General features: G+C 42.8%; 1 protein-coding gene across 1 annotated transcript in view; it reads left to right on the top strand.

The window, feature by feature from the left end:
• The window catches only part of LOC311257112 (complexin-2), a 62433-nt gene that overhangs the window by 19797 nt on the left and 22926 nt on the right, over window positions 1-19710 (top strand). Inside the window, exon 2 of the mRNA XM_084352578.1 lies at window positions 18777-18941. Coding sequence (XP_084208704.1) covers window positions 18911-18941 — 31 coding nt within the window. The 5' untranslated portion in view covers window positions 18777-18910. The remainder of the gene's footprint in view (window positions 1-18776; window positions 18942-19710) is intronic.

The raw sequence follows: 19710 nt of genomic DNA, 5'->3' as shown, positions 1-19710 counted from the left end.
GGGGAGGTTTGGAGCCACATATATAAGGCTGGAAAAGTAGCCAGAGTCAATGGAGTATCGTTGTGCAGCATCATTGGCTATGTTCCCGTACATCAGTGATGTGATTTTCAGTGACAACAGATTCTGCTGTCGTTGCTGTTGTCTCTGGATTTACTGTCCTCCAATAAATCATTTATTACATCACTCCAAATTCTTAGTGATTCAGATATTTTATTCCGAGTTATTATAATGGTCAATTTTGAGAGACAGTGACTGAAATTCAAGACTTCGTTTCAACATTTGTAAGGGTGACACCACTGGAAAATTTTTAAGGTTATGTCGGGACAATTTTCAGCCAAAAAAAACACAAAACTCACAGCGACACCGTGTGACGACACCGACTGCCCTGTAGCTCTCACCGGCCAGCTGGGAGATGATGTTAACGGGTAGCTCGCTATGTTCAACAATCGCTTGTAGCTTTTTTAGTCCAATAAATACACAAATGAACAACTCTATTGAATGCCACAATCATGGAAACACAAACAAACGTACCTTAGTCTGAAAAAGGCAACCAGACGCTACAATTAGCCTGCTGACTGCTGTAGGTGTGTGCTTAGCTGCTGAACATGTCTGTTGCTGCCACGGCGGCATTGTTGTCATCGCTAACCATATATCCATCTACCTCATGTCTCACTCACATGTAAGAAAACACCTGACATGATCATGAACATAAACAACCAACATGGCTGTTGTTAGTACTCACCGCTGTCACGCTAACATGCTAGTAGTGGGAAACTTTGCACTTTCTCTACCATTCTAGTGTCACAAGCTCGCTAATAGCTTTAGCAACACATCTGCCTCGTCCTGCAGAAGTCATGGGCAGAGTGGGTGCAGACAGGTACGTAGGTAGACAGACAGGTAGTTCAATCATTTCATACAGGCTGAATGAAACAAGTGGATGAGCCTATTACAGGCCTGCGACAGGATTTTATTTTTTCTTTTATTAGCTTTTGATTGATTGATTGATTGCTGTCAGGATGCAATTTTCTACAAATACAACAAAAATAATCCTGGAATAAGTGATCAACCATAGCTTTAATTTAAAATCAGTTGAATCCTTTCTACAGAGTGAATGCAACCTCATGGACAGATTCAAACACACTGAAAATAACTGATCCCAAAAATATGTTGAGCTTTTTCCAGCAATGACTGATAGCTTAAAATAGCATAAACTCAGCACTGATTAACAACAAATAGTGGTTAAACGGAATGGGCTGATTAATTGGCAGGGGTTTTGAAAGATGAAGGAGTAGGTGGAGAACTGGCCGACACATCAGAGGCAAACATAGAGGGATGGATGAGGAGAAGTGGATAAATGATGGAGAGACTTAATGAATGAAGAATTAATGAATGGAGCTCAACTGAAAGGAAGCTAAATTGGAGGAAATACTGGTTGATGGATTGATCGTAATTGTAATACTTCAAGTCAATTTTCCTAATTATACTTATTGTACTTATTTTTACTGAAGTAACATTTTTAAAGCAGGACTTCTACCTCTTAAAGTGTATTTTTATAGTGTGGTATTAGTACTTTTACTTAAGTAAAGGGTCTGAATACTTCCTCCACCACTGGAAGGATGGATGGATTCATAAGGTTGATGGAGCGGTGGATGAAGTGTGCCGAAAAGGGCAAAATAAATCACCAGCGATCGGCGAGTGAACACATGGATGAGCAGACTGATGGATGGAAAGATGGATGAATGGCATTCTGGATCGATGCGAGTAGTGAAATATCAGCAGATAATTAAACGTCAACAAACAAGCGGCATCCGTGAGCGTCTGTCAGAGGTGAACGTGTTAACGGCGTTGGAGGATCTTTTGTCTTTTTGATTCTTTTGTCTTCGGGCTGAATGAGTTCATTCTGAAAATGTCAGCAGCTGTTTGATTTCACTTCATCACCAGTCGCCTTTTCTCTGCTTGTTTTTTTTCACTCCACGTCTGTTTGTTTTTTGTTTGCTCGTTTCTTTGGCTTTTAGATATTTCATGCAAATCACACTCCAAACACCACGTCAGTCATTTTGGGCCGTAGTGTTGGTATTTGTTTTACTTTCTCTGTATGAGCTTCATCATCTTAACTTCAGTCAGCGTTCTTCTATGTTTTCCAAAACTGCCTTTCGAGGAAGAATATGCTTCAACATGTTCCTGTCAGTTGTGGATTTGTTGTTCTTGCACTTAACTTTGGCAAAATGGCAGCTCACGTTTTAATTTTGAGACCAAAACCTGTTGTTTAGATCGATGGTTTTAGTTTGCTGCAACTATTATAACATAAAACATGCACCTGATGCAAAGTACCGACATAAGACTCGTGTTTAAAGAATGATGAAGATGAAGCTGATTATAGAAATATTTGATTTATATTCCTGCTGAACGCTGAAGAGATTATACCCTGATTGATGACTACAGACGCCGCCTCCACGTTACACACTCAAAAATGTCAACCACATACATCATCTTCCTGTCATGTTGGCTCCATGGAGTCACTGTGGCTCCTCCATCTGCAGATGTATCACAAACAACACAATAAGTCATTTGTCAAATGATTGTAGTGTAATAGAAATAATTTAAGTTAGAAAGGATTATGTTCATAGTTAAAATAAACCAGTGTTGACTGTCTCCAGGCCCAGTCACCACGCCTAGGAGGTTTTTCAGTATGAGAGGGCATTCATACAGAAAACAGCCCTGTGTGTGGGGGCTGTTTGTGGGGTTGAGTTGCCTCAGGTACAAAGAGTGAGACATGAAATATGATCCAGGAAGTCCAGTTTGAGTAATGGATCACTGCACAACAGTTTGTAATGCTCAGAGACAGGGTTATACAAGTCTTGGAAGTTACTTTGGTTATGACGACGCTGCCTCTTTTCCAGATTATAGCAGAGGTTTTTGGGGTGAATCAAAATGAACATTTAAGTGTTTCTATCTCATATATCTTGCAGGTGATTTGTGGGTATTCTTAATGGTGTTTTAGAGCTTGTGAATTCTTGGAAAAGGATGAAAAAAAATAATTTTGCCTCCACTAAACGCTTTGTTGATTTTTACAAAGCTAACATGGGTGTACATAAAGAAGGACATCACCAGAGCGTGTTTCTGGTGGCTGGACTCAGATTACTGTATAAAAACTCAACTTTAAAAACTTTCTTCACTGATTTGGGTTAAATTGGATCAAGGAGAAAGACGTTTCTACTGTCCTCTGGCTGCTCTGCCTCAACTTTGGACAGATAGCTTTAGGCTACTTGTTGCTAACATAACAGCTAACTCCTTCTAACCAGCAGCCTCCCAGTGAACACCTTTGTACAGGGGTTGCACGCAGAACGACCAAGGCCAGTTACAGTTACAGTACAGGTAAATGTGTTTGATGGAGTTTCCTGATGGACAAATACTGGTAGCTTTGTTGCTAAAGTGATTGCTAACTGCTGCTAAATGTACAGTACTATTTACTGACTCAACAGACAAGTAAACCAACTCAGTTTTGTATTCACTGATGTCAAACTGGCATTTGTCTCTGAGATGGAGTTCTGTCCTGGTCCAGCTGTGTTAGCTGGGAACTGCCATATAACTGTGACGTAGCAAATATCACTCAACTAGCTTGTCATGGCAAGTCATGGCAGCTTTAAAGTCAGTCTAAGAATGTCACGCATAAGGGTGTCACAATTTCGAAATCGACCGAAATTAAGTCACAAACTTGAACTTCGAATTAAAAAATGGAATTGTCGATGCTGCCATGCCCCCATGTCACGCTTGCCAAGGGGAAAAAAACACACACGTGTTGAAGTGCTGCGAGTCAACCTCCTCTAACTTAGCTACAGCCAGTCAAACGATAGCATGGTGTTACACCATTGCTGTTCGGCTCCCAGACCATGGTCGGGAAGCACAGGGGAGATGATTTCCTCCAGGCCCGAAGGTTATATTTACCTTTGGGGTGAACCCAAAGATCAGGAAATAATACCAGGGAGCTTTGCTGTATCTTGAGGAGCCGTCGCCTTTATTCACAGCCAAACTGCAGCCTATATTGTACACTTTATTGCTGTCGCTACTACTGCTACTCCTTTCGCTTCTTCTTGCTCTCCCATTTATTCACTGTCCGCACGTACCCACGCTCCCTCACTCTCGCTCGCCCACTCAGACCTTACGCACCTTGTGTTCAACTGTTCGGAAATTGTTTGTTAAGACTTAATTGTTCAGAGAAGACTATGGACATGGCTGTTTTATTTTTTTGTTTGTTTTGTTGTGAACTTGAATGTCATCTTCTGTGAAGAAGACTGCAGTTACAAAAGATAAACTAAATGGCAGGTTATTTTGTTTTAGTTTCCAATTGACTGAAGATATAAGAGGTAGAGTGGTACCAACTAGATATAGTTGGGCTTACCTCCACGCACAGCACCGGTTCTGGAACCAAACTCCTTGAGAGGGGCTGGACTCTATCCTTTTCCGGAGTTGCCCAGGGTGAGAGGCGCTGGGCGGGTGTGGGGATACTCACAAGCCCCCGGCTGAGTGCCGCTGTGTTGGAGTTCTCCCCGAGGGATGAGAGGGTCGCCTCCATGCGACTGCAGGTCGCTGGGGGGAAGGCTCTGACTGTTGTTTGTGCGTATGCACCGAACAGCAGCTCAGAATACCCGGCCTTCTTGGAGTCCTTGGGTGGTGTCCTGGAAGGGGCTCCACCTGGGGACTCCATAGTTCTTCTGCGGCCTGCCCGATCTGAACCCGAATGGGGTTTTGTTATTGGTATTCTGTGCTAGTCATGGATTGGCCATAACAAACACCATGTTTGAGCATAGGGTGGCTCATAAGTGTACTTGGTACCAGGCCACCTTAGGCCGAAGGTCGATGATAGACTTTGTGGTCGTATCATCGGACCTTCGGCCGTATGTCTTGGACACTCGGGTGAAGAGAGGAGCGGAGCTGTCAACTAATCACCACCTGGTGGCGGGTTGGATCAGGTGGTGGGGGGGGAGGCTGCCGGACAGACCTGGGAAACCCAAACGAGTAGTGAGGGTGAACTGGGAACATCTGGCGGAGGCCCCGGTCCGTCAGGTCTTCAACTCCCACCTCTGGAACTTTTTGCTCATCCCGGGGGAGACTAGGGACATGGAATCTGAATGGACCATGTTCAGAGCCTCCATTGTAGAGGTGACCGCTAAGAGCTGTGGTCAGACGGTCATCGGTGCCAGTCAGGGCAGCAACCCAAGGACCCGCTGGTGGACACCAGCGGTGAAGGAAGCCGTCAAGCTGAAGAAGGAGCCCTTTCGGGCTTGGCTGGCCCAGGGGTTTCCTGAACCAGCAGACTGGTACCGGGAGGCCAGGAGGGCTGCAGCTTTGGCGGTCGCTAAAGCAAAAACTCGGGTGTGGGAGAAGTTCGGTGAGGCTATGGAGAAGGACTTTCGGTCAGCCTCAGGGAAGTTCTGGCAAACCATCCGGCGACTCAGAAAAGGGAAGCGGGCCTCAGCCCAGGCTGTTTTCAGTTGGGGAGGGGACCTGCTGAACCGGACTGGGGTTCAGCAGGGTTCTTCGGGCGGTGGAAGGAACACTTTGAGGAACTCCTGAACACAGCTAACACGTCCTCTGTAACTGAGGCAGATTCTGAAGACTCGGGGGAAGACTCGTCCATATCCCTGGCAGAGGTCACTGAGGTAGTCAAGAAGCTCCCCAGTGGCAAGGCGCCAGGGGTGGATGAGATTCGCCCCGAGATGCTGAAGGCTCTGGACATTGTTGGGCTGTCATGGTTGACACGTCTTTTCAGTGTCGCGTGGAGGTAAGGGACGGTACACCTGGAGTGGCAGACCGGGGTGGTGGTTCCCATTTTCGAAAAGGGGGACTAGAGGGTGTGCTCCAATTATCGGGGTATCACACTGCTCAGCCTCCCTGGGAAAGTTTATTCCAGGGTGCTGGAAAGGAGGGTCCGTCCGATCGTCGAACCTCTGATTCAGGAGGAACAATGCGGATTCTGTCCTGGCCGTGGAACAGTGGATCAGCTCTTCACCCTTGCAGGCTTGCTGGGGGAGTCATGGGAGTTTGCCCATCCAGTCTTCATGTGTTTTGTGGACTTGGAGAGGCCTACGACCGGGTCCCCCGGGGTGTATTGTGGGGGGTTCTGAGGGAGTATAGGGTACCGGGGCTGTTGGTACGAGCTATCCAGTCCTTGTGTGACCAAAGTGAGAGTTATGTCCGTATACTCGGCACAAAGTCGAATACGTTTCCAGTGGGTGTTGGACTCCGCCAGGGCTGCCCCTTGTCTCCAATCCTGTTTGTGATATTCATGGACAGGATCTCAAGGTGCAGCCATGGTGAGGAGAGTATCCGGTATGGGAACCTCAGAATTGCGTTTGCTTTTTGCAGATGACGTGGTTCTGTTGGCTTCCTCAGCCTGGGACCTCCAGCAGGCATTGGGGCGGTTCGCAGCCGAGTGTGATGCGTTCGGGATGAGGGTCAGCACCTCTAAGTCTGAGGCCATGGTTCTCTGCCGGAAAATGGTGGATTGCCCCCTCCGGTTGGGGAGTGAGCTCCTGACCCAAGTGAAGGAGTTTAAGTATCTCGGGGTCTTGAGGTGGACAGACGGCTTGGTGTGGTGTCTGCAGTGTTGCGGGCATTGTACCGGACCGTCGTAGTGAAGAGGGAGCTGAGCCGCAAGTCGAAGCTCACGATTTACCGGTCCATCTATGTTCCAACCCTCACCTATGGTCACGAGCTGTGGGTAGTGACCGAAAGAACAAGATCGCGGACACAAGCGGCCAAAATGAGTTTTCTCCATAGGGTGGCTGGGCTGAGCCTTAGGGATAAGGTGAGAAAATCAGACATCTGGAGGGAGCTCGGAGTAGAGCCGCTGCTCCTTTGCGTTGAGAGGAGCCAGTTGAGGTGGTTCGGGCATCTGATCAGGATGCCTCCTGTGCGCCTCCCCTTAGAGGTTTTCCGGGCACGTCCAACTGGGAGGAGACCCCGGGGCAGACCCAGAACCCGCTGGAGAGATTACATATCTCATCTGGCCTGGGAATGCCTCGGGATCCTCCTGGAGGAGCCAGAAAGTGTTGCTGGGGAGAAGGAGGTCTGGAGCTCCCTACTGAGCCTGCTGCCACCGCGACCCGACCCTGGATAAGCGGAGGAAGATGAATGAAGATATAAGTTATTGTTACATTATGTTGTTAATAAATGTTTTAAATTTGACAATGTAGTGTGGTACATTGCGAACAAAGGTCAGATATTATATTGCATAAAAGTCTAGTCTAAAAATGGCATAGCAACCTATGCTTTAAAAAAAATAAATGTAAAAATCGAGAATCGAATCGAGTGACCCCTAGTCACGCAGCATATTGTCCTTGTTCCAGTGGGAGCAGACAGATAACTTTAAAACAGCCACAAGCAGTCACCTATGAAGTACATGTGAACGTATAATTTTAAGAATTTGAACAAATACCTTAAGATGTTTTTCTCATGCTTAGAGATTTATCTTTTTCCAGCTATACGGGAGCAGATACAGATAAATCTCACTAAACCAGCCTCCAATAATGTGACGGAAATTTAAAAATATTTATGCTTTTGCTCAGTCCAGCGATGACCCCAATCAGGTTAACATAAAGTGATTCAATTTCTATTAACTTTGGATGATCTGTCTGAAAGTTTGTTGTGTTGCTGCCAGAAAATAAGACATTGACTTCTGTTAGTTGCAGTTTTAAATGTTACATGAGGTGCCCTGCCCTGAAAATGTGCTGCAAACCTGTTTACTTATTAAATCAGCACTTTACTTCAGTCTGTGACCTTTTTCCAGCTCAGAGTCTGAGCAGGAAAATCAGATTAAAGTGAAACATGTCACAATAGACAAATAATCAGCTGCGTTCATCAGATTCTGTTTACTCCGACCCAAGCCTTAATTTAACTTTGATAACCAGATTAAACTTGTTAAACTAACACAGTTATAATCCAGCAATCAGCACACAGGATCAAATGAAAGCGATCATGAGAAGACACCTGATAAAAACAAAAAAAAGGTTTGTCTTGTGTAAATGAACTGCTCGGTTGTTTTCCAGGACCTCCTCAGATTGACTCTGGATGGTTTGTTTAATGGTTGACAGGCTGAACAGCGGCTGAGCATCGGGGACTCGGCGCCGTATCGATTTCGTTGTTTGTCATCTGAACAGATGGCTGAGCGAGCGCGCTGTACTGTAGCAGCTAATTGCTCCATTAATTACATAACATCCAACACGCTGCTTCCAGTCAGCTTCAGCTGCAAACAGAAAACCTGCCTCATGTTCTCTCTTTGTATGATTCACCCTCCCTCCTCCAGAATCATCATCTACCATCAAATCAACTTTGTGACTTTCCTGAAAGTATTCTTTTCTAAAAAACAAACAACATAATTTCAACCTTATTCTTGCAAAAACTAGAGGAAAATTTCTATAAAGGAAACGAAGCTGAAGGAAAGAGAAGGATGTCGACTGAAAGACATCGTGAGAGTCAAACAATAGAAGAGGAAGAAGATGTTGGCAGCGTGAAACAAAGCGGAGGAAGAGGGACAGAAACAGATGCAGAGGGGAACACAACAGAGCCTGAATCAACATTCACTCTTCTTCTGAGTACGAAGCTGCAGAGACAGTGAATGTGACACGGCTCAATAATCGAACCTGCAGCTCAAGAGATCAATGAGAGGAAGTTCTGCTTCACACCTGGTAGATTTACGTCATCATCATTCACTGAAGGCGAACATAAAAACTCAGGGGTTATTGATGGTGTGGCAACAGGACAGAGACTGAGGTGGTCAGTAAAGATTTAATGTACGGTGACATGTTGGTGACCTCTTCTCAGGAGTTATTACATGTCAGAGAGAGTTTCCAGTCCAACCCTACGCTACATTCAATGCATTTCCTGTATCATGACAGTTTCGTGCTTTGACATTATGATTTTAAAGAGGCTTGTATTTCCTGCCTTTACTGTGGAACTTAATCGCAGCATTTTCCAAGCAAAGTAATCAAAATAAACTCAGAAAATGTCGAGAGGAAATATTTTTAAATCTTTTTTCCTTACGACAGAAAAATACAACCATACACCGTCTGAAACCGCTGTAAAAAAGTTTGGCTCTTACTGAACTACGATGAGCTTAATTGCTGTCAAAAATATCGAAAATATCGGTACATTAATATTGAATATTTGAAATAGTTTCAATACTCCAATACTGTGTTTACTGTTGTAAACATACAGTACACAAACCTTTTTATATTTATCCTGTAATGAAAATCTGCCTCCAGTTTTTTCTCTTTGGTATCGAACATTGTATCGTATATCTATATTTTTCAAGGTATTGAATCAAAGTTAGAAATACCAGTATTGTGACAACGCTACTCGTTAACTCAGTGTAAAAACAACGCACACTTCGCTCCATTCAAACTCGACAAAAACAAAACTCACCAGAATAGTCTTGTTGTGGGGGCACAACTTACAGCAGATGTTCAGTACATATACCAACAAGTCTTTAAACTGAACTGTCTACACTTGATAATGAACGTTATCATTGACTGAATCTCCTCAACGTTCACTGAGACAATCGTGTCTTCTCAGCTGTGATTCTCAGCACATTACTTTATCATTAAAAGCTTATTAAGAGACAGTGAAAACCGCAGAAACAATCCTGATTTGATAACTGCTGTAAATAAAAGGCTGCTGAGCTGTGCAGTGCTTGTGTAGTGTAAGTGAGAGCGACAGACTGAGCGTGCTGCTGATCTGAAGACAGTCTGAATCCATGCTGAATATTGCGGCCATGTAAAAGAGCATTTGAACAACATGACCACATAAGATAAAGTTACATAGTCATTAGAGGTGTCATGATTCTAAATCAAAACTCTTTTAAGTAAAAATTCCTCTATAAAACCAGCCAGTCATACAGTGGAAATCATTTGACTGATATGTGATGGTGATTTAGGTCTTTATCCTCAAGGAAAATTACTTTTAAATTAAAATCTGTAACAAAATCAGACCGATGAATAAGCTGTGACATTTGTTTTGTTGTCTTGTAGCAGAATGAGTTGGAAGATGGAGTCCAGCAAAGTTTGAACTCCATCATCGTTACTTTTTTGGTCTTTCCCAGCTGCTTTACTTGGGTCAGTAAATCTCTCACAGTAAACAAGGTGGACAAACATTTTTCACTTTGTTTATGCTGAATGAAACTGTTTTCTGAACGCTGTCCGCGACACAAAATGTTACAAAAAGGCAGAAATCACATTTTTCGAGACGTTGGAAAATGAATTAATGATGAGCTGCTAACGGCGCCGCCTCGCTCTCAGACCTGCCAGGCGGCGACTTCACCGCCCAGCCTCATTATTTATTCATGTGACTTCGTGGTGATAAATTATTCCCCCAGCACAGACTGGAAGTCAGAGGAGGGATACATGACTCCATTTAATCTTTCTTCTTTAAAAGTGACCGAACCGCCTCGGATGTGAAATTAGGTTACACTGATGAAACTAATTCTAACGTGCATATTTTATATTTTAATAATACTTAATATGGTTTATTATAGCTCAGACTTCCTGCGAGTTCGACATAATGACAGATTACATATTACGTCATATCTTCACATGCAGTTCTATTTCTGCTTCAGGTCTATTTGATTCAGTATTTACTGTCGACAGCCATCTTGAATATGAGTATGAACTTCAATTAAATCACTAACATACTAATTTGTGGGCTTGACATGTCTTTAATTCTCTGTCTGTTTATTACATGGGTGTTTTTCTTTATTCCTCTCACGTTTTGTTGTGCTTTCAGCCTCTGATTGGTTGCCTTTGTTGTTCATTCAGCATCTAGTTTTATGTAAGGCAAGGATCATGTAATGTTTGTAGTCCTATATAGACTTGTGAACCACAGTAGTGTGTTTACTGACAGATGAAGACGGAGCGTCCTGGTGGAGTCGTGTTAACCTGGTGTGAAAGCAGCCCCTGTCAGGGATCCATCTCAGCTGTCTATTGATTTTCCCATTCAGGTCCAGTCGAGTGTCCCAAGGCTCAGCTCATCAAACACAGGGTGAAAGGCTAGCTGAGGGCCAGTGTGTGTGTGTGTGACTTTTGGTTTTTAACATCTGTCCTTGAAACTGGTTAAAGGGGACAGGAGGGTTACACCTGTGATTTATTAGTCTCATTGATTCTCCATGATTTCTTCCTTGAAGAGCTCGTTAGAGTTAGTTTCTGTTTTAGAAACATTCATGATGATCTCTGTCGGGGGCAGGAACCAGGTTTCTGAGGTGTCGGTCTACATGGAGGTTACATTTTTTATAGCAGTCTGGAGAACTCAGACTAACATGTTGACTGTAATTTGCGTCAGATCATTGCTGAACACTGTGGGTGGTTAAACAATTATGAGAACATTGCATTACACCACTAATGCAGTGAGGATGTGGGACTGATGCAACCGCTACAGCTGTTAATGCAACATGAACAAATACTATGTGGGGTTTCGGACATGATGAATTAAATCTTTATGGTTAATGACATCTGCAGTTACGAGCTCATGAAACAGTTAAATAATTCAAAGAGGACAGGGAATTTTTTAAGGAATGTTTTTGCTAGTTTTCTTACTAAAAGACAACACCCACCCCGGCCACAGTCTGTCCACCCTGCTGCCGTCTGACATGAGATACAGAAGTATCCGCTGACATACCACCAGACTACAGAGCAGCTTCGTTCCTCAGGTTGTGAGGCTCCTGAACTCGTCCTCAACACTCCAGCATGAAAAATAGTGTTTGTGTCGCATAAAGGGATTACGACTTACATTTTGTTGTACAACCCTGTTGAACCTGATCATATTTTCATAGAGCAGGAAAATCATTCGCCAGGCAAACTGTTTGTTTTTCATTTTTTTTAAATCAAAGTTACGTTATTATTACAGATTTACAACTAAAGGCTCATTCATGCTCAAAGCTAGATATGGATGGAGCCTTCAGCGCTCATTCTGTCCCTATTTCTGCATGTTTTCTAAAAGCTTACATAGACGGACCAGTGGAGCAGTACCTCTGGTAGCAGTGTAGCCAATAGTTCAAACCAGACACGACCACAGAACAAGATGTGAGGTTATGTGAGTTGGTGAGAAGTTTTAAACATCTTAATGATCTTATTTTGCCCCAGCACAGAGACAAACAGATGCTACAAAACATTTGGGAGGAGATTGGATAGTGGTGAAGGAAAGGTGGAGGTCCATGTGAGACAGATTTGGCTCTTAAGAGGTGCCCTCTAGTGGTTGCATCGTTTGTAATGGACACATCTATTGTCGTACCTAAAGAGAGCATAAATAAGCCTTAAGTCTGTCAGAAATACATTATTTTTACCCATCCGCCTGACAGTAGCCAACACGATAAACGTGTTCTTTTACTCAAAGAAACAAATAACTTTGTAGCCAAATTTACAAGAAGGCCCAAATTATTAAGAATGTGTCACAGACAGCATTTATCAAAGTTCATACATTTTCTTCTACTCAATAAATAGTCTCTCACAAATACAGTATTTCCTCCTTCGAGTAAAGATGTTATTAACAATAAGAAATATATTGAATATGGTGAGCCTTTTCCTTTAAAGCTCAAAATGAAATTCAGCAAAACTGGAGTAATCAGTTTCTGCATGACAGCAGCAATATGTTGTTTTTTCTCCATTGTTGGAGGGAGAGAAAGATGGAAAAAATGAGAGTGTGTGATGAGAGTGTGTGATTTCAGTTCAAAGATGACAGCTTCATTATAAGAGTTACAACCAGCATGGAGACAAACACACACACACACACACACACACACTTTCCCTGTTGTATTTATTCAAACACATTTCCTTTCGCCTGTCATAAACATGTTACGTCGTCAGACTCATGTTCGTCTTCCCCGAGCCGCTCCCATCCCCATCTCCGGCCGTGAAACTCGGAAACAACTTCCAATTAACTGGATAGGATCAGTGCGCCGTCCTGCCCGGCCCTGATAACATTATCCCGCGTCACGCACCGCTGCCAGCGCCCGGATTATGAAATTAAAAAAAAGAAGGATCGAAGAAGAAGAAAGGGTGGTGGAGGATGGAAGGAAAATGGTTGGGTGCTGGGGGATGGTAGATGAGTGGAGGAGGTGGTGGGGATGCCCCTGGGTGCTGTCTTCAGTGATTGTATGGTATATTTGGCCCTGTGTGAAAGGGAGGGTTATGTAAGGTTTTAAACCGCTCCACTATCACCAGAATGGAGAAGTTCAGTATGCTGGAGAGCTGCTTCAGCTTCCAGTCCAACGCTAACCGCCCACTGATAAGCTCTTACATAACGAGGCGCCGTTTAGTCCTCTGCTTTCTGATGAGGATGTAAATGGAGGCAGGTAGAGTGACGCTCCTCCGTTCCACACGATAACACCGTGATGAATTGTTCCAGTCCGTCTCAGATGAGGGATTTTCTAAGATTGTGTCATCCTGCTTCTGTCGTGTTGGAGAGGCTTCAGTTTGCAGGTAGAGGATGATGGAAAGAAACAAAAAAGAGCAGAGAGATTACCAGCAGAGACTATTATAATGCACCAATTTAAATATGTCACACACACTTCTTATGAAGCTGTCAGAAATAAAAAGTATCACAGGTGAAGGCAGAAATGTCCCTGGTAGCTCACAGTGAACCATGAATCAAAAACTGACAATTCATTCAATAAGCAGCTTTATGTTAGCTTAAACAATGCTTCTCATAGGAGATGTGGAGGAGGAAATACAGAAGAGCCGCTGACCTGTGAATCTCTTGAAGTAATTTGAAATATGTTTCCGTTGCAGATGTTAGTTCAGTAGTAGTTTCCAATTTGAAACTGGTATTTTGCTTTTTTATGTTGCTTACTACACTTAAATAAATACCTATATAAAGTAATAAAGATACATTTTTTAAACAAAATAGAAAATAATGATAAAGGTGCGATGTGAATCAGTTCACCTGTATTAATCACTTTGCACTGCCAATGTACAGATTGTAAGATAAGATGGTTTTAAAGGACTCGGGATGGTTTTGTGCCTTGTCTGTCTCTCTCCAGTTTCCCTACAGAACAAGAGCGCCCACTAATGTTAGTTTGAAAATGGAGTCCGCCCCTGTCAACACACGACCGGCACCCACCGGGTCAAACACAAAAATTGTGTCTACTATACTTTTAGTTTGATGCTGTAGTAACTCCCATAGTAACATCACATCTTGAAGTGCCCCTCAGGGTGTTCAGGGTGGTTGGATGGGTCAAACACTGGACTTTCCTCCTCGAGACTGGCTCACAGCCTTAAATTTGACCAAGAGTAACATACGTAGATGATGATAACTGGTGTTACTTTAGGTGCACGCTGCCTCAGTCACTGTCGTTCTTCAAACTTCCTATTGACTTATTTTCTCTTTTAAACTTAAATATGGAAATCACATTCTTTGTTCCCTTGATAGTTGTTGTTCCTAAAGTCTGAACTGAATTGGTAAAGAAAGCGTTTAGGTTTTCGGCGCCTGCTGCAGCAATCTACAGACTGAACTTAAACTTCAGAATACCGTACCACTGAATAGCTTTACAACTATAGAGAAATCCATTGAGTCCAGGTTGTTGTTGTGTGCAAATGTTATATCTGATTATTATAATTTACTGTTCTATCTCTGTATTCCCACCTTTCTTGGTTAGGTCTCCCTTGTTAAAGAAATCTGTGATGTCAGCTGGTTAAAAAGTGACTTTAGAGGAGTAGGTAGAGCATCGAGGTTTGAAACTTATGGCCACTGACCAAGCTGCTGTATTTGACCAGCTGGGAGTGAGAACGTATTGTTAGTGAGGTCCGTCTGGCTGAACGGAAATGTGACCAAAGACTAGGGTCAACAGCGGCAGTGTATTCGATTTGAACTGTATGAACGGTGTAACTTTATTTACCCCATAACATCTTTAATGGTCTGTGCATGGGTGTGTAGTTTATGGTGTGTGTTCACCAGAGATAAAGGCATCAGTGAAGTCATAAAGAGATGTAGATGTGGATGGGTGTTTGGTGTGTACATTGTTGTAAATGGAGAGAGAAACAAAGAGGCAGAGAACCAAGCAATAAAATGAGAAAGGAAGAAGACAAACAAGGTAATTAGTGACAGAGAGAGGATCGAGATAACACAGAGAAAGAAACCAGCGATAAAGAGAAGTGAGGCAGAAAGATAGAAACCAGGGTGAGAGCAAAGTGAAGAGATGGTGGAAAAAATGGCAAAAACAACAAGTGACATCTTCATTTTGTCTAAACATAAAACACGTCACTTCAGAAACCACAAAATAAAGATTTACAGCAGCAGAGAGCTTCCACAGAGGCTGCATCGCTGCCGGGACACACTGATTGAAGATAATTTATTTTTACGGATTATGACTTTAATGTCAAGGTTACAAAGTGAATGCCCTCAATACACAAGTGTGTGTGTGTGTGTGTGTGTGTCCTTTTCTTCTGGATGTCCTTGTCTGACAGCAGCATCTTTCCTTTATTCCATTAGTGTGTCCTTGAGTCTGTTTCTGTAACGATAAGAGAAATGTTCTGCTGCCAGACCGCAAACACCAGAGGCCACATGCACACACGCACACACACACACACACACACTGTATAATGAATGCTGCCTGCCTCGTTCTACTGTACAGTGATGTATTAATGTTAGACATAACAAAATCAAAAGCCACGTAATGATAAAACAAAGAAGTTTCTCTGTTGATTTTTTTCAGCCCACTCCTCTTTTTGTATTTCTTTCAGTTTTCTGTTGTGTTTTTCTAATCCAGAAGGTTTAAAAGCCACAGTCTCACAGTTTTTTCCTATATTTGACTCCCGGGGAATGAGACATAACTACATTCCCGTCCAATTTGGGGCCTTTTTTAAAAATGTTGTTTGCACATCACATTGGTTTAAAATCAAAGCAACCCAGTAATCTGAGAAATATGTTGGAAAGTTGGCATTAGGGCTGGGCGATATGGCCTCAAATCAATATCACGATATATTGAGCAACTCACCTCGATAACGATAACGATAAATGAACGATAAGTTAAATCCCCACCCCCCCCCAATAAATAAATAATCAATAAAACACTGAAAAAACTATTGCAAATAACACTGCCATGTGACAGGTGACAACTTTAAACTCTTTTAAACAAATAAGAGCACTGATGATTAAGAATAAGAGGGGCTTGAACAGGGCACTTCAAAAGGGAGCAGCAGACTTGGTATCCTGACCTGTTTACTCAGACTAGTGTTGTAGATGTGAGTCTGAATGTGATCACTCTACTCTACACACTAGTGTTTACTCCAGGTTCTTGCTAAGAAACACTAGCATGTTTACCATTTCAGGTTTCAGGCAGGATCTGAGGCATGTAACAATGTTTCCTCCAGAACTGAAAAAGCCACTTTTAAGATACACCGTAGTTTCGTTTCCAGGTCAAACTCATTTACAATGGAGGTGTGCGGGCAACTTTTCTGTAGCATCAAAATCGCTATTTTTAAAACACTAAGAAGACTCGACACAACATGAAACTTTGCTCGTAGCATCACCAGGGTCTCTACACATGAACCCGAGCATTGAGAACATCATTTGTGTACACAAAGTTTGCTAAAAAGAAGGTTTTTGAACGCGACCAGAGCAAAAATTCCCCTACCCAGCAGCAGCTGTAGTTTTCATCCTAGGAGGCTAAAATGTGGCGTCAGTGTCAGGTGGGTGTATGTGAAGGTGTGTATGTGGCAACGGGAGCAGCCTATTGCAAAAAGAAGCATAACTTCCAAATGGATTGACAGACTTTTGTGAAAGATTGGTCATCAGTCAAAGAACAGCTGATTAACTGGTCATGCTGGTCTCCAAAAAGGGGGCTTGGCCTATAACAAAAGGTGCATTACCTCTAATTGGTTAATGTAAAATGACCAAATGTTTGTGAGGTTGCACGAACGCAAGGATGCCTGCAACCAGGTACAGTACAGTAAAGTTATTCCCCTCATCCTTTTGTATAGTAATGATGCTTCAGTACACACATTTAAGCATGCACACGCACATACGAACCCAAGGCTCTTCACCAGACCTGAGTGTGTGTATACATCTTTCTTTGTAATAATAGTAATAATTTAATCTTTAAAATTCAATTCTTTGAACTGTACATAAACTCCGATTAAGAGCCCTTTTTTGCACTCACAATGACACACACATTTAAATATACACCCTTTTTTATATGCATACACACAAACACACATTAACGTATGCTAACACAGCTTACTCTCCTCACACAAGGTTAAGTGTGTCGCATTTGTGTTTCTCGTATTGTGTACCGGCGTACATTTGCATTTCTGTTAATGAAATCTTATGTGTGTGTGTGTGTGTGTATGGAAATGAGGCTCTTCACCCCCTGAAGCGCTCGGTCACAGTTACAAATGGATTGTCGTCCCGCTCGGCCTCGTCTCCCCCGTCGCCTCCCAGAATAAGCTGTGCAGCTCAATCTGCCATCCCATCCCATCTCATCCTGGCTCTATTCAGCTCCGGCAAATATTGGCGTAGCGAAATGACACCGGGCGCTGGGCGAGCAGGAGGGATCTGCTTCAAAATGGAAATGGTGTTCTCGTTCGCCAGGTGCAATAAATGTGGAGGATTTCATCTTGGTTGACACTGGCGCAGGAGAGCAGTTTATCAAATATATACAGGGACACAATACAGGGACAATCATATTCAACATGAGCCAATGAGCAGCCAGGCTCGACCACGGCCGAGTGATGAAGGCAGCTGCAATCCCCCTAACTGTATTGAAAACACAAACCTAAAATTCAGAGGCATTAAAGGAAGTCTTTGTCAATTTTCAACCATATTTGAATCATTACGAACGGGGGTAGTAATATGAACAGTGGTTAATTTCCCTCCATGTTGCCTTCGTCCCAGTGTTATAAAAAGACCATCGTTCCTGTGGTGAAATACTTCTTCATGCTTTTTTATAGTGGAAAAAGAACAATGTAAATATTTCAGAAACTAGTGCTACATAACCAGAAAAAAGTAGTCCGTGTTGGTGTTGACAATATGGCTGCAGACGGACAAGCAACCTCACTGACTGTCTCACCTGGAATAATACCATGGGTTTTTAAATGAATGTCAGATTTCATTTCCCAAAGGTCGCCAGAAGACTCTACATACCACCAAATACATTTCAAATTCAGTGTTTTATGTTCAGGCCAGCAGAATGACATTCACAACGAAGTAGCTTCTGAAACTGAGACAGTGGTTTGTCACAGTTTCATTATTATTAATGAGAACATATGGCTGCGATTATATTTTCTTATTTCCCTTACATACGGTAGGTGTGTGTTTTTTATGTGTGGATATAAGCTGATTGTCTCAACCTCCTGCATGTATGTTGGATGTGTGTCAGATGTGAGTGTGATGGATTTAAACAGAACACAACCACATCGTTTCATTTACCGTGAAATATTTATGACCAGTCAGTGATAGAAGACGACTGATCCGTTGGTGTTGAGTTACAGACAGACGAGTGATTTGGAGCAAATGGCCTCAGTATTGATTGATGTGCTTCCCAGAATGGGATTCCTGTCACAGAGCTGGAGAGTGTTAAGAAGATCTGATTATCTGCTGTTTTAACATTAGCGTGATCGGCTGCCTCACACCGACCAATACCTGCTTTATTGGAGATCCATTGTTGCATTTAGTGTCTCTATTGACATAAAGGGGATGGGATTGTAAAGTTCTTAATTAATCTGTATGAATATATCTTAATATGTGTTTTCCAGGGGTTGTTTCTTAATTGTTTCTCGTTTCTCCTCTCTCAGGTCCAGCAGAGAGCCACTGAAGACTGAAGGGGAAATCGAGAAGGATCAAGACACCCAGAGATCCCAGGCTTGGTGGCTACATGCTCAGTTCTCTTTGGTTTTGAGACAAACATCTATACGAATCAGCAGGAATCATGGATTTTGTAATGAAACAAGCTTTAGGTGGTAAGTACAGCTGTTTGCTGTTGTCCTGTCATGTGAGAACAAGATGTAGTTATTGACAAGTTGGCTCAGAGCCCAGGAACCCCGTGTTCTTCTGTTGGGAAAAATTGGCAGCAGATATGAAGCATCATCTGACATTTTTGACGTGTCAAGTTGTTATGTTGGCAGTTGAGCCTGAAAGATCAAAATTTCAACATCGTATTTCTTGGAGACATTGATGGTCCCCACAGAAAGACTCCTGATGACTTGAGGATTTTCTGACTTTTCCTGCAGCCCCACCATGATGTTCACATTTGTGGTTTTAGATAAAACGTCTCAGCAACACGTGAATGGATGAAATTTGGTCCAGATATCTGTGTCCTCCACAGGATGAATTGTATTAACTTTTGGTGATCCTCTGATTTTTCATCCAGCCCCACCATCAGGCCAAAGCTTTGGTTTTGGATCCAATACCTACAAAACTAATTCTGCTTTCTTAGCCTGAGCTTCAGTGTCTGTTATTTGCTAAATGTTAGTAAACATGTTAAGCTAGCATTTAGTTTAGCAGATGTAGACTGTTGGGATAAGCGTGTCATCGGGCGCCTATATATCAGTCATGTGATTCTGCTTTCAAAATCCCTGCGGCTACTTGAAACAACAACAACAACCTCCGAGCTAGCAAACACTGAAAATGGCAAGTTACCCAAACACTAATCTGGTCACTAACAGTCTGAACTTAAACAAGCAGCTGTTACCTTTTCTTTTGCAAGGATTTAGCCATTTTAAAACCAGA

The sequence above is a fragment of the Pagrus pagrus genome (genome assembly GCF_965226575.1).
Source record: "Pagrus pagrus genome assembly, chromosome: 5".
NCBI lineage: Eukaryota > Metazoa > Chordata > Actinopteri > Spariformes > Sparidae > Pagrus > Pagrus pagrus.
This window is presented reverse-complemented; position numbering and strand designations above follow the sequence as displayed.